Consider the following 14,130-nt stretch of genomic DNA (forward strand, 5'->3'; position numbering starts at 1 on the left):
TTTATTGGTGAAGTATAAATCTCTTAATCTGTTTTTACTCATACTGCTGTGACAATGTTCCAGCTGAAAAAAAAAAAAAAAGGCGGGCTTTAAAAGGTCAATAACAGCATTTTTCATCCAGCTCTTTCTTGGACGATCAAAAAACTTGTTCCTTACATGCTATTTCTGCATGCATTCTGATGAAATGTTTACATTTATTTCCTACACTTAAAGCTTTTGTGCATTAAAACTTCACACAGTGAACAGCCTTTTTCATTTGTGTTGTCAACGTAAGATTGCACTTGGACCACAGTCATAAGAAGTAGAGTTAATGTTGCTTCTTTTCGTGCAACACATTTCTTAACACTTATTTACTGATGTATTATATTTGGATGTGGAGATGATTTATCTTCTATGATCATTCCCTGAAAATAATCAAAACAGTTAATTTGGATTGTAATCATATGTTCTTTTGAGCATCTGGAAAGTAAATACTTTCTGGTCTTTTGACATTGGATTCTTTTGGTATTGGATTAGTTTTGGCCAAACCAGTGATCTGCTTAAAAACAAAAATACATATTTTGATAAGATTGTAATCTTCTAGATATTCTTAATTTTGTTTTACATTTCCATTGCTTTAGTCATTGTGAATCCATTTCATGTAAAATAGATGTCACATAAGTAAAACTAGTAGAGTAAAATCTCCTTCCTGTACTAAATATCTCCTTTGTCCATAGGCATAGTAGTCTTCTACTTCTTATACTTTGTAGTATCACTAGGTTAAAGTTTGTATTTTAGCTTTTGTGTTGAACTTGCTGTCTACTTAACTGAACGTTCACAGGAGGCCTGTGACTCAAATTGCTTATTTTGCTTATCATTCATAGGCTTTGATGAATTAGGTGGTCTCCTAAAACCAACAGTGGCCTCCCAAAACCAGAGTCTTCCAGTTGCCAAAGTACCACCGAACAAGTTAGTGTCAGATGATCTGGATTCATCTTTAGCCAACCTTGTAGGCAGTAAGTATTGAATGACTTGCATATAAATGCTTATTTAATTCTTCTAAGTGAATGGAATTTCAGTAGTGTTTTTTTCCTACTTTGTGACAGATTTGGGCATTGGAAATGGAACTGCTAAAAAGTGAGTATGCCTAATCAAAAGTTGAACATTTTGATTTTCTTGGTAGCGATATTTTATGGAAGTACAGGTTCAAATCTTTCTATAACAATATTGTGTTAACCTTCAGAGCATGCTTGGGATGATAGGGCTGCATTTCTCATATGAGATGCAATGAATTGTTGAAAGCTGGTTGAAGGTGATTGTAGGTGGAGTAGTAATGGCAGTGATAATATCAGGCAAGGTGTCAACAAGGGAACTTGACTGAGCTTAGATAAAGCTGAAGTGGCTCAAGCTAGAGACCTTACTTTGCTTTTCCTACCAAAAGCAAGTTGTTGTGAGACCTTTCTTCAACTCCTTTGCTGAATGAAAGTCACATTTCAAAGAGGAAATGGTACTTGCCTGAGGGAATTCTGTAAGCAAATCCATTGTTTTCTAACCATTTACAAATTTATTTGAAGTGATGTAAACTGGACTCAGCCAGGTGAAAAGAAACTAACAGGTGGTTCCAACTGGCAACCCAAGATTGCACCTACAACTGCGTGGAACGCTCCGACGTTGGTAAGCAAATGCTCATTTTAAAATAGAGTTCTGTGTAATTAGGTATGTGGACTGATAAATAACTGAAATTTGGAAGTGACCTGTAGTTGCAGTAGAAAATTGAAGAAGTCAGTTTGAGATGTGTGTTTTGGATTTTGTTTTTGTCAGCTGTGCAGTTCTAGTAAATGAGTTGCAGTGTGACATGCAAGTTCATCATTAATTAGTATTTGACCAGTCTGTCTCGTGGCTTCGTGTTTCACTAAACTGACATAAAGCTGTGAATTGAGGTGATGTGGGAGGGCACTTTACAGTCTGGATAAGTAGAAGTGTGGAAAGTGTGTTCTTAGGTGCATCCATACGTCAAGCACGTCTAATGTTACAACATGTAGCGTGCTCTGGGGGTGAGAATAGGCTGGAAGATTAATCCTGGGGTACTTGCACAGGTGTCTGTGCAGCAACGCAGGCTATAGCTTTCTCAATGTATGTAACTACTGCTTTCCTGCCCTGATGTGTGCAATCGTTTTTAATGCATGTCAGTTTTGGTGACGTCTATTTTTAGTGTTTATTCTAGCATGTAGTGTTGGCAAGGGGGTTGGATAGCGTGTAGGGCAAGGTTTCTTGACTAATGTGTCCAAAACCAAGTTTATATGCTAATGAACACTTTTGTATGTGAATCCTACTCACCCTTCACGAATGACCTGGAGAACTGACAGAACAGGTAGCAAAAAGTCCCTGAGGATTTATTGCAGCTGTAACTGACTGGGGAAGGTTGAAGCCACAGGATAATAATAAAACATCGTGGATTAGGAAAGAGTCTCTCTCTGGATCCACCAGATCTTCCCTAGTGGGTGCCCATTTCCAGCTCAGTCACGTAGACAGAAATATTTGTGGGCCTTACTGTAGGGATTGAAGAAACTGGGACTCCTCACCTGCTTTAACGACTGGTGGTTTAAGTTTACGTGTGTGCTTGGATCTGTTGAATAACTTGTGTCCTGTGTGTACATCTTCTTGTGATAAGTCATTAAACTTAACGGCTTTTATTCCTTAGAGACACTTTTGAGACACTTATCCTGTGAAACTGTTCTGTTAACATTAAAAAAAAAAAAAAAGAGGAAACTAGAAATAATCTAGAAGAAAGTTTGTCTTCCAGTGCTGGTCTATTTATTGTGGAGTTGCTGCTGCTTGCTAAATAAATATGCTTTTGAAAATAAGGCTTTCTTGCCTTCAGAAAAAAGGCATATATCAAATAAATGGACTATGCAAACTAGTGACGAACCTACTGGTGACAGTATCACAGATGTACGTTGTCTCATTAAATGACTTGAATTACAAGAATGTGTTGGGGTAGACATTTAATGTATTTGTGAACTAAAATGCTATCTGTGTATATTCCGTTGTGTAAGTATTTGCTTCTAATCCAGTGTTATTGCATTATGTAATTGTTCTCCCTGGGAAATACAGAATGGCATGCATTTTCCACAATACGTAAGTGAAACAACCCACAGCCTTTTTGCAATCAACTGGCATGCTGATATTAACCACTGCTGTTGCAGAATCTCATAACCTTCTTGCTATTTACACATTTCTCATTTTAAAATCCTTGGTGTGCCAAAAAATTGAGCTTCTCCTAGCATACACAAACTTCATAGGTGTTCTGCAGGCTCTTGACTCGAATGATGGCATGGGAAGTACCGAGATTTTTTTCCTTGCTTTAAACTGTACCATTTGCTGCCAGAGAGCTGGGGTGTGTGTCTGTGCTGCCTTTAATGCACTTGGTGACTTTTGAATGAAGATAAGGTGTTTGTGTTTGAATAACTGCATGAAATCTCACGGGCTTCTGTTATACTTGGCACTTTATCCACGTTTATGGTAGATCTTGAATTTTTTTTTAGTGGGGAGAGACCAATATGCCATCAATGCTCCTATAAAAAAAGAACATCCACGCTGACAGTTTACAGTGGGCAAGCAGTAACCTGTGCTTGCTGTCTGAGGAATGCAGTTTCTTTTCCTTTCAGAGGTTTTTAAATGTAAATATTGGTCTTTCCCTGTATCCTGTTTTCATTGCAGGGTAACTAATAAAAGGTGGTAGGTCTATACTTGAGCACTCACAAAACAAATTTAGTCAGCATGTTTGTAAGTGCGTAAGCAAAAAAAAAAAAAAAAAAAAAAAAAGGAAGCAATAAAACAAAAAAACAGGCAAACAAAACCCTTCAGGGCAGCCTTTCCTGCTGTGTGGAGTACCTGGGTAGTAGGCAGTGTAGATGATTCTTGATTGGGGAAATCTGTCCTGGTGACGATTGAAATGCCAGTGACACCAGCCACTGTACGTGAGCAGGCAGCTGATACTTCAGAACTGACTCCAGAAGCAGCATTGCTGATGCCTTATTTGTTAGGTTACCACTTGTCTGCTGTAATTAGTGCAGAATTATGGATATTTTGCTGATTCCCTTTTTTCTGTATTAACAATCTCCCGTGCACTGAGATGTGTATGGTCTTTGTCTCATCGTGAACAGTACTCCCCACAGCACAGGACATGGAAATTAAACTTTTTCTTAAGAGAAGCTGACAGGAGGTGGAGAGGTTAGACAGCAAGCTATCTGAATACTTATAAGCACAATTTGTAGTCCAGAAAAACAACAAAACATTTTTTGTCCTTGTAAGAGTTTATACTAATTTCAAAAGTGGCCCATGAAACTGAAAAAACAAAGAGGTTCTGATATGAAGAGCTGTCTTTAAAATATTTTTCTACTTTCTAAGAGTTGTCAGCTGTTTTTCTGTATATGTTGCCAAGTTGTTTATAAACAGTAGCTTCATCCCAATTTTTTCCTGTTGACAGCATTCTTGTAACTTCACAAAAGTTACGAGTGGGTTACGGGTAATATAAGCACATCTATAAAGTATTAAGGGGATTTTTAACCTATTCAAATTGAGTGCACTCAGTGGGTGAGTGAGAGGGAATGTAAGGTGCAGATTCACATCTTCTACGTAGACGTAAATCAAATTATTTTTGGAGTTCTGTCTGCTTTAGTGAATGATCCCACTGTAGCTTTAGAACTAATCACCCTGTTGCCTAGATTTACTTTGAGACTGAACAAGAGACAAGAAAAGCCAGTTAAGTTACCATCCCAATCCTTAGATGTTAAAATTGAATTTATACTGGAACATGGTAGGAAAATCCCTTGGCTAAAAAGAGGAGAATTCCTGTAATGTCCGCAAAAGCAATGGGAATTTGGCCTTTTGATCCTTAAAATTCTCTCTTAAGATCCTCTGTGCACTGTTACTTCTGATTTTGAAATATAAACATTTACTTCATGGGATTCAAAAAAAAATTCTGAATCTTCCCTCTAAAATTTCTGTTTATCATACTTTGTTCTTTAAAGAGAAAGCGAAGAAAGCCAGGAAAATGGTAGCTTGCAGTTTAGTCAGCCAGAATTCAAACAGTTCGAAAGCAAATATTTAATTATAAAATTATCAAGGTCATCTAGAAGCTTTAGCTTAGATACTCTATCTCCAATAGTTTGGGTACATTTTAACTCAAGACTGCAACTTCTAATAAGTGCATAATTGCTCTTTGCTATATTCATGATGTGCCAAGCGCTGCAGCGTTAGCAGCGTGCAGCTGGGCTCCTCCTCTCATTTCACCCCTGTTTGTCCCTTCAGGCACCACCCGTCATGGCATACCCTGCCACAACACCGACAGGAATGATGGGCTATGGGATGGTAAGTACAGCTGCTGTAACTCCAGCAGAAGTCAGACACTCTGTTAGGATTTCATTGCTTATTGCAGTTTAACAGCTTATTGCAGTAGCGGTGATTTTTTTGTGAACTACTTCCCTGAAGACTGAATTTCAGCCCCTTATTCTTCACCAGATCATTAAAAACCTGGTTTTCTGCGTGAGTATAGTGTCTTTTTACATGAAATTCAGGCCTTTCTTACTTTACTTGGTTGTTTTTTGTTTAAATTAAGACACTGTGTTCTTGTTGGGCTCTGTTGGTGTAGGAATAGATATATCATGTAAGTATAGCCACACTCGCAACAGGAGTGTTTTATTACTGAACTGAAACCATCCCCAGGTCCGTGCTCCCAACCTCAGCAAAAGGTATCTGAATGGATGATGCTATAAACCTGTGAGGTTGTGGCACTGTGTCATGGTGTTGCTTGAGAATTGCAGCTCTTGCTGCTGTGTACCACAAGTCTTTTGATACAGACCTGACTTCGCTGCTTGTTGCTCTGCAAAGTTGTTCAGTGTTATTTTCAAGTTGGAATGAAGAACACTTCTGAAATGATGTGCTTTAACTCTTCTTTATTAGTGTGCTTGTACTGATATAGCACAGTTCTGAGGGAGTTTTCCTGGAACAATTATTTTGCTCAGTGGCTCCCTGATTTGTACAATAGAAAAAGCTGTAATGCTTCATCATATATTCAAATTTGATTCATGATTTATAATTCCTATGCCTTCAGTAAGTAAACAGCCAGTGTGACAAACGGTGTTCTGGAGGGTCTTGTGTTCTCCATTACCCATCCCCTTCAAACTTGGTCAACACAAGCTGACACTGCAGGTACAAGAAGCATTTTCTTGGTGATTCTGATTGAGCAGCTGGGGAAGGTATCATCTTTAGAAAGTAATCTTGCATAAAGCAGCTTTAAATGCCAGTAGGAAATGGCAACTAGAATTAATAGTAGTCGTAGCTCTGTTGTTCTGAGTTGCTGTTACTTATTTAAAAACATGCAACATCTGAGCAGATGGATGAGATGGGCTGTTACAGAATGACTGATCGGCCTTAGGACACATCCCAAAAGTCACTCGGGCTCATTCATGCTTGACTCAAGACATTTACTGTGAGAAATCTCATAAATGTTGACCTGTTTTACAAGCTAGTCTTTAGTTTTTCTTAAGAGCATTAATATGCTCCTAAAACCATTATTATAGGTTAAATTCTTAATTTGACTCAGCCAGACTCTCGGAACACTTTAGACTTTGATTACAAAATGACTTACTGTTAACTTTATGCATAGATCTCAGTTTTTAATTTTTCCTGAACTCCACCAGCTCTGTAAAATCACTCTTACACTTTTGGAGGCATGTACTAGGAAGTGTTGTCAGACTTCAGCTTTAGGGGCAAGACAAGCAGCACAAATGCTGTGTTTAAACAAGTATTTCAGTGTTTCAGATCTGTGCAGCAAGAGATTAAATGGGCTTTGTTGTTACTGTGAATATTCCTTAACAATGCTGTTTCTTACTAGTAACCTGTATTTGTGGAATAATGTAGAAATGTTTTATATGACTGCACATATCAAATATGACCAAGGCTTTTCATGCACTTACCATCTTCCTTTCTCTTCTTAATTAGTTGAAATATGTTAATGCTACGTATGACTTAATATTGTCCTGATTTTTTTTTCAGCCATCACAGATGGGAGGTATTCCAGTAATGACACAGCCAACTTTAATATACAGTCAGCCCGTCATGAGACCACCAAACCCTTTCGGCCCTGTACCAGGAGCACAGGTGTGTATATTCAAAATTCCAAACTCAAAAGGAACAAATTATAGCTGGGTCAGTTTCTTTAAAGGTATTTCAGTATCTCGTGTTGGACAAATGCATTGCACAAGCATGTTAGTTCATGTGAGGATTGAGTCTTCTGTCCAGGGTGATGGCATCAAGTTTGTTTTACAAAAACAAAGCAGGTGATGTCTTACGCCATTGTTCTTCTGGAAGTATGACTGAGGTTTTCCTTTGTTTACAGTATAGTAAAGATATTCAATAGCTGCAAACCACTCTGGTATTTCCCTGTAAGTGAGATGCTAAGTGTTCCTGTTTTTTTAGGTTCTCATGTAATGTTCTGTATAGATCCATTACCTAACAAACTGCAATAAATGATGTGATGAAGGGATACTCTAAACACTGACAGTAGCAGACTATCCTTGCTGCTCCTGAATTCTTCCCTTTTCTTGTTTGTTTTGCAAACTTCTGTCACTGGGAAGATTGCCTGGACTTGGACCAAGAAATAGGGGAAGAGGGAAGAACGTGGGGGGGAACAAACGGTGGATAACTCCATACTATTTTCAGAAAATAGTGAGATCATTGAGAATTTATTGAGATACTTATATTTAATAAGTGTAGTAAGGTGGAGCCAAGTTTAGTTGGAAGATTGGAACTCCAGTATTAATGCTGCATGTTTTTACTTGCCAGTCACATGCTTCTTAAAGTTCACGCTGTACTTCATGATTCTATTTTTAAAAAATATGTAATATATTGGGATTGTATTTTGATCTTACTATAGAGTAAGATCAAAGCTTTGTCTTTGTAGGTTCAGAAACATGCAGGTATTTCTTCATTTAGGTGAAGCACTCATACTTGTGGGTGGGTGTGTGTTTTGGGGCCTCTGGAGTGTGGAGGGAACAGACTCAACAGAAAAAAAAAAAAAAGCCTCAATTTTCTCCAGTGCCTTAGTCTGATCCTTAACAGGAAAAGCTGTTTTATGCTTCCAGTGGACAGTATCCAACCTCTTCTCATTTTAGAGTTATGTGGGTAGATTTATTTTTTTAAAGGCTTTCTGTGAAAGAGCCACTGTTAGGTTTCTTCATCTAGAAATGGTGTTTGCAATCCACTTTCTTTTGGACTTCTAAAAGCAGATTTGTACATTCATTGTCACTTCAGGCAAGTGGTTCAGCAACTTTTGCTTGGGGTTTTATGTATTTCATGGAAAAAATGTTTGACCTGCCTAATTAGGCAGGCCTGTCTAATTCACTTATAAACAGGTAGGTGGGTCTAAATAGGTGGGTTGAGCCTTCCTGCCTCATTTGACATTGCAGGGCTTGGTCTGGGTTGAATCCCAGCTGGCTGTCATAACAGGAAAAGGAGGAATTAATCACAAGTGAGGTGTGTAGAGTTATGTTTATTGTGCTTATCTGACAGCATGCTTGGTTCCTGCAGAAATGAATTTGGTTGAAAACACGCCCTTTGACTCTGCGCTTACCAAATGACCAGGAAGGATTTTCATTCAGACAGTGTGTGTTACTTGCAGGTGCTGAGTTTTCAGAAATTTGACTTCAGTAAAGCAGAAGGTGATGGAGGTGAGGCTTTGGGTCTGGTCCCACACAGAGCCTTGCATTTCAAATGGCACGAACACGAGGCAGTAAGGAGGGGAAATCCAGCTCTAGACCTGTTAGTGCTAGAGGAACCAATGGCCAGTGCTGTTGTTCTTAAATGCTTTTGCTAAAAAACTGCTGTGGTACATTCTGGTTTTAGTTATATTTATAAGCAGTATTCTAGATAGAGGCAATACATGTAGAAAACTTTGTCTGACTATATTTTACACTGGTTTTGGGCTTCCTTTTTAATAATTAGAGTCTTGTTAAAATAATTCTGAGTTACTTTCTTGTCTGAATTTAGCTGGGCCATCTAGTAAGTATTTGATGTGAACAGACTTCTTGAAATTTCACCTCTATTTCTGGTTCCATGCTGATGTTACACAAATGGCAGAGCTCTAAACCTACCAGTCTTCCACACTGCTTTCAAACTGGGCCATTTCTTTGGACATAATTTGGTAAATTTCCAATTAATACCAATTTAACGGGATTTTTATTATGCAGCTTCAAGTCATTTGATCACGAAGAGAAAGGATGTGACATGAAATGGAGTTGCAGTGGGCATCCCCTGCTGGAGTTAGGACTGATAGACTTGTCATTGGTATCGTTAGCCTGCTTCAAATCCTGGAGAGTGGTGTTGGGGTGGGTGGGAGCTGCAGCTTTCCAGAGGTAAGAACTGTGTTGGAAAGGAGAGCTTCTGACACCCTGAAACTGCTTCTTGAGCATTTCCCATCCTGTCTCATGGCTCTTCCATAACCTGTCTGTGGGGACTGGGTCAGGGTGCCACATTGGTAGCAGGCTTTCAGGAAGGAGGTAGGTTTCAGTCCTGGTAGAGCATATCGATCCTAAAAGAACTTCTCCCTAGGTGGTTTCTGAAAAAATTATGTGAGAAATGTGATTTTGCAATGGCAAAATTTACACTCCAGGCACTGCTACAAGCAGTTCCTGTAAGCGTGTTCCCTGTTACACGTATTTGTGAAGACCCTCAGGGGCTCCGAAGGAAATACGCCTCCATACAGGGGATTCTGCACTGGGTACAGAGTGTGGGTGTGTGCTGGTCACTTGTGACTTGGTTATGAGTGAAGTGGTGGAGTTGGAAGTGGAGAAAGCTGGCTGTTAATTTGTAACAGCAAAAACAGGCAAGCTCTGTAAGCATATTGTTAAAAAGCACCATTTTTAACTGGGAAAGCGCTAAGAAAGGGAAAAAGAGCTTAAAAAAATCAAGAAAACAAATAACAAATACTCCTGCCATTGCAGCTTGGGGATTATTGGCTCCTTCCAGCAGTGGCTGCTGAAAAGACAGCATCCCTACCTGTCAGTTCTGTACTTTGTATGGCTGAGTTGGTAGTGGGGTGCTTTAAATACGTGGCTGTCCAGTGGGATTTTTGTAAGGGCATGGACTTGTGGTCTTTGGTTTGCACTTAAACAGCAGCAGTTGAGAAACTCTTCCCTATTTCCCAAGAATATATCCCATGTTCTCCTTTTAGGCCCCAAGTTAAGAATGATCTGTTAGGTGCTTTCCATCGTGCCTCATACTTTAAGGGGAAAAGATGTTGAGAGCTATTTCTTCAGGAGAAAGATACCCAGGTGACTGCTGGGCACGGTTCAACAGCTTTCCCTGGGAAGCAGGCAGGGCGCTGACGTTCCCCAGCAGTGTCAGGTTTTGTATCTTCTTTCAAAGAAAACTGGGAGGGTGCAAGGTTATCTGCTTGTTTGGAAAATACCCCTTCAAGTTTCCTTTCTGGAGGGACACCTCTGGCTCGTTTCCGCATTACTCCAACCATGCCGAGGCTTTCTGTTTTCCATGTGACCAAAACCTTGGTTTAGTAGTTGGTTTCTACCAGGTTTGCCTCTTAACCTCCCCTTGTCCTTTCATTACACGTTCAGCTTTCATATTCTGTCATTCTGAGACCTTTTTTTCTTTTTCTTTCCCTTTCTCTGTCGTCTTTCCTACTAGCTGTCTGCAGCATCCAGCCCTTCCAGTCAGAGTCCTCACAGAGCCTCAGGAAAGGACCCCTTTGCAGAGCTCTCTCTCCAGGATTTCTTGTAGAACAACTTAGGTATTGTCCATTATTCTGGGGAGATGCTGGTTTTGTGACGTAGAAATGAAAGCTCTAATCCATGCTTTATGGCTAGAAGTGGTTTAAGAAAACGCTAATAAAAACCAGTCGAGTTGGAAGCATTGTGGAAGTGGCTGGGAATCTCAGTATCCTTGGCAGTTCAAGGGCCCCATCAAGCAGAGCAGTGTTTTTTTGCTTCAGCCCACTGGAAATAGTTTGCTAGTTCCCTTCTGCACTGCGGGAGCCAGGGCATGCAGCACTTGCTAGGGAGACCAGCCTGGTTCTGCCCCCTGTTCACAGGTACACAAACAGCAGGAAGATGTTGAGGGCTCAGGGTTAGCAGCACGCACCTGACTGCTTCTGACGGTCTGCTCATGCCCTTCGCCGACTGCTCAGCCAGGTGCTGGGCTCCAAGTGTGTAGGGGCTGCGTTTCGGTAGGGACGTGCCATGGGATTCTTGTGTTCTTGTTGTTATTGGGGGGGGTGGGAGCAAGAATGAGTGAAACCTTAAAATAATGTAAGAACACACGGTGCAAAGAGTAGGCTGGTAGTGCACGGCGTGGTGTGTTCATCCTTGGGTGCTTCCTCTGGAGCAAAGCAAACTTGGCCTTGAGCTCGCTGTGCGGCCGCGCTGATCCGTGTCACCGTGCTGCTGGTGGCGAGGTCCTGTGGATAAATCGGGTGTGGTGTTGTTGGACGGAACAACTCAATGCAAGCAGGTGTTCTGAAGGCTGGTATAGTTGGACAATGTCCTCATCTGTTCTTATTTCTTGGTGAACTTCTATTCTAACTTCAGAACTGTGGCTATCTTGGGCATATGGGGAATGGAAACTTTTGAAAAAAACACAAGCTTGTAGTAAAATCCCGCTTCTGGGGATGCTGGATGTTAATGCAAAGGTTTTTCATCTTTCCAGATTCAGTTTATGTAACTGGGTTAGATGGAAGAGAAAGAACGTTTCCAAAAAGATGTGCTCACCAGTAAGCCCCCACTCCAGGAAAAACTGAACTTCAGTCTGTCAAACTCTCCTCTTCCACTAAGTGATGCCGTGACACGATGAAGACCAATGAAGGAACCTGGGACAGCTCCATCGGAAAGCATCAACACACAACACAAAGCCAAGAATTGACATCAATAAAGACTGAGATCTGTTCTTTTGTCCTGGTGACTAACACGTCAATACTTTCAGCTTCTAATAATATCCATAATCGGTAACGTACAAAGAGAAGCCTTTATTCGGGAAATTGAGATTGGTGTTTGGAAATGCTGTCGGGAATGGAGATGTGTCCTTTACCGTAACTCGAAACAAGACTCCGGGGAGGGGAGGGTCAAATCCTAACTCTTAATTTTGCAGTTACCTTTTCTTCAGTCCTCACAAATGTAGGCACAGCAGTAATGGAAATTAACTTTTTTTAAAAAAAATTATATATTCAGTTTGCAGTAGACATTCCTTATGTATTATTGTTTGTATTTATTTATGATTATCAATTTAACATTAATATTGTATCAAAAAAAAAACTCCTTATGGAAATGAGTATGGATGTATACAGTATGTCTGATTTTTATCCACAAAGAATGAATCTGATTCAGAATGCTTTTCAGCTGACATACAGAGCACTAAATATTTTAAAGGTCTGAATCTAATGAATTCTCAGTATATATGGGAATTAGGGAAGAGCTGTAAAATGCATTAATCCTTATAGTCAATTCTGTGCCTAGGATTTTGCAAGGGAACAGTTAACTGACTAGAAGAAGCACTACATTTTTAATTCAGCATTAGTGCATTGGGAAGGAACTTTATTGCTTTGTGCTTGGCATGTCATTATTTTTACATTTGACATTATAAGGCCTTTCCAAAATGAATGTGAGGAATTGCTTTCACTTTAAGACTTTCCTTCTTTTCTGTACAAAATAAAATAAAAACTAAAAAATTGAGGTATCGTGAGGTGGGGGGGAAGCCTTTTCAGTTGGCAAGTGCCATGTTTCTGATCACGTACCTTTTAAGAGTTAAAAGCGGGAGGTAGCTTCCTTGTGTACGTCTAGTGGGAATTTAGATAATGAAGAATTAAAGCAGCACTGTTGATCGGTGCGTTGTGTAAATACATCATTACTTCTGGGTGCAGAGGGGCCTTCAGAAGGATAGTCAGTGATATGAAAGCAATTCTGTACATGAATTAAAGCATACTTGCTGCATTGTCTCTGCAGATTCTATTTTTGTTTAAAATATTAAAATGTATGTTAGCAAAGATGGGTGGATTTTCAAATAAAATGCAGCTTCCACAGAATTTTGTTACGGTATGAACGTCTGAGGTGCTTTTCTTTTTTTGCTGCTTACAAATGTGCACTGATACTTGCATTGTTTACTTAATAAAATACCAAACGTATTTCACACGTGCAGCTTCTATTGCAGGCCGTGCACCACGCCGTGAATGCCACGATCTGTGCGACGTCTTCCCGGTGGTGCCGTAGCAGAGGGCCTGGGTTCATCGTAAGGAGTTGTCGCAGCAACAGCTGATTCCTTAAGAAGATGTTTCCCCATCTTCTAGTCTTTCAAAATACTATGGCAGTAAACTCATGCTGTTTATAACCAGGCAAGAAACAGAAATACACCAAAAATTATTTAGGTATCTACTCCAAGATAGCTAATGCTGGAGAAGGTTTGAGCAGCTGCTTGTGCCACTGTCTGCTTTAGATGCTGGTTTTCATCATGGGGTTCTGATGGAAGTGGAACTTCTTCTCAACTACCTGAAACTTGTCCTGAAGGTGTATAACTGTACGTCTTAAAATGATCAGTAGTTTAGGATTTCTTTCTAAAAGCACAAATAAAACCATTGAATCCGTTTCAGAGTATGTAATGTACAAGCTTAGATCTGGTGAGTTTCGTACACAACTTACCTAAATCCTCACCTCCCTACAATGAGGCTTTCAGTCTGGGAGCATGGCACCTAAGAACAATTTCTTTTCAGTTTTTGCTTGCAGTTAGAACATCAGAAATGTGGATTATATCTGAGTCGAGGTTAGATGGAAAAGAAAAAAAGGTGGATGTTTGTGTCCTGGCTAACCAGGGAAAGAATCATTCAGAGGCATTATTCCTAACTCCATATCCCAGTGTGGTGGGGTCTGATAAACACCAACCTTCTTTTTAGGACCAATGCTCTATGCAGTATTTTCGGTGTGTTTTGTTGAATTTAGACCTTTTTGATTCCTTAGAGCCCCTCTGGGGGGCTGTGAGCCTGAGGTTGCAAACTCCTGGTCTCAAAAAAGGCTCTTCTGTAGGGCTGACTGTTATCCTCTGCTGGTAACTCACAGCTGTTGCGTTATAGAACACAGATGCTGTCCAGGCAAA

General features: G+C 40.0%; 1 protein-coding gene across 3 annotated transcripts in view; it reads left to right on the top strand.

The window, feature by feature from the left end:
* The window catches only part of PICALM (phosphatidylinositol binding clathrin assembly protein), a 64,745-nt gene extending 51,663 nt beyond the window's left edge, over positions 1-13,082 (top strand). The window contains exons 14-21 of one of the 3 annotated variants that reach the window (XM_068656921.1): positions 864-995; positions 1,086-1,116; positions 1,554-1,653; positions 3,094-3,117; positions 5,293-5,352; positions 7,039-7,143; positions 10,684-10,786; positions 11,701-13,082. In XM_068656921.1, the coding sequence (XP_068513022.1) occupies positions 864-995; positions 1,086-1,116; positions 1,554-1,653; positions 3,094-3,117; positions 5,293-5,352; positions 7,039-7,143; positions 10,684-10,776 (545 nt within the window). In that variant the 3' untranslated portion in view covers positions 10,777-10,786; positions 11,701-13,082. The remainder of the gene's footprint in view (positions 1-863; positions 996-1,085; positions 1,117-1,553; positions 1,654-3,093; positions 3,118-5,292; positions 5,353-7,038; positions 7,144-10,683; positions 10,787-11,700) is intronic. The other 2 variants (XM_068656985.1, XM_068657070.1) reach the window with 2 other exon arrangements.
* Positions 13,083-14,130: the final 1,048 nt, after the last annotated feature.

Source organism: Anas acuta, chromosome 1, assembly GCF_963932015.1.
Source record: "Anas acuta chromosome 1, bAnaAcu1.1, whole genome shotgun sequence".
In the NCBI taxonomy this organism is placed as follows: Eukaryota; Metazoa; Chordata; class Aves; order Anseriformes; family Anatidae; genus Anas; species Anas acuta.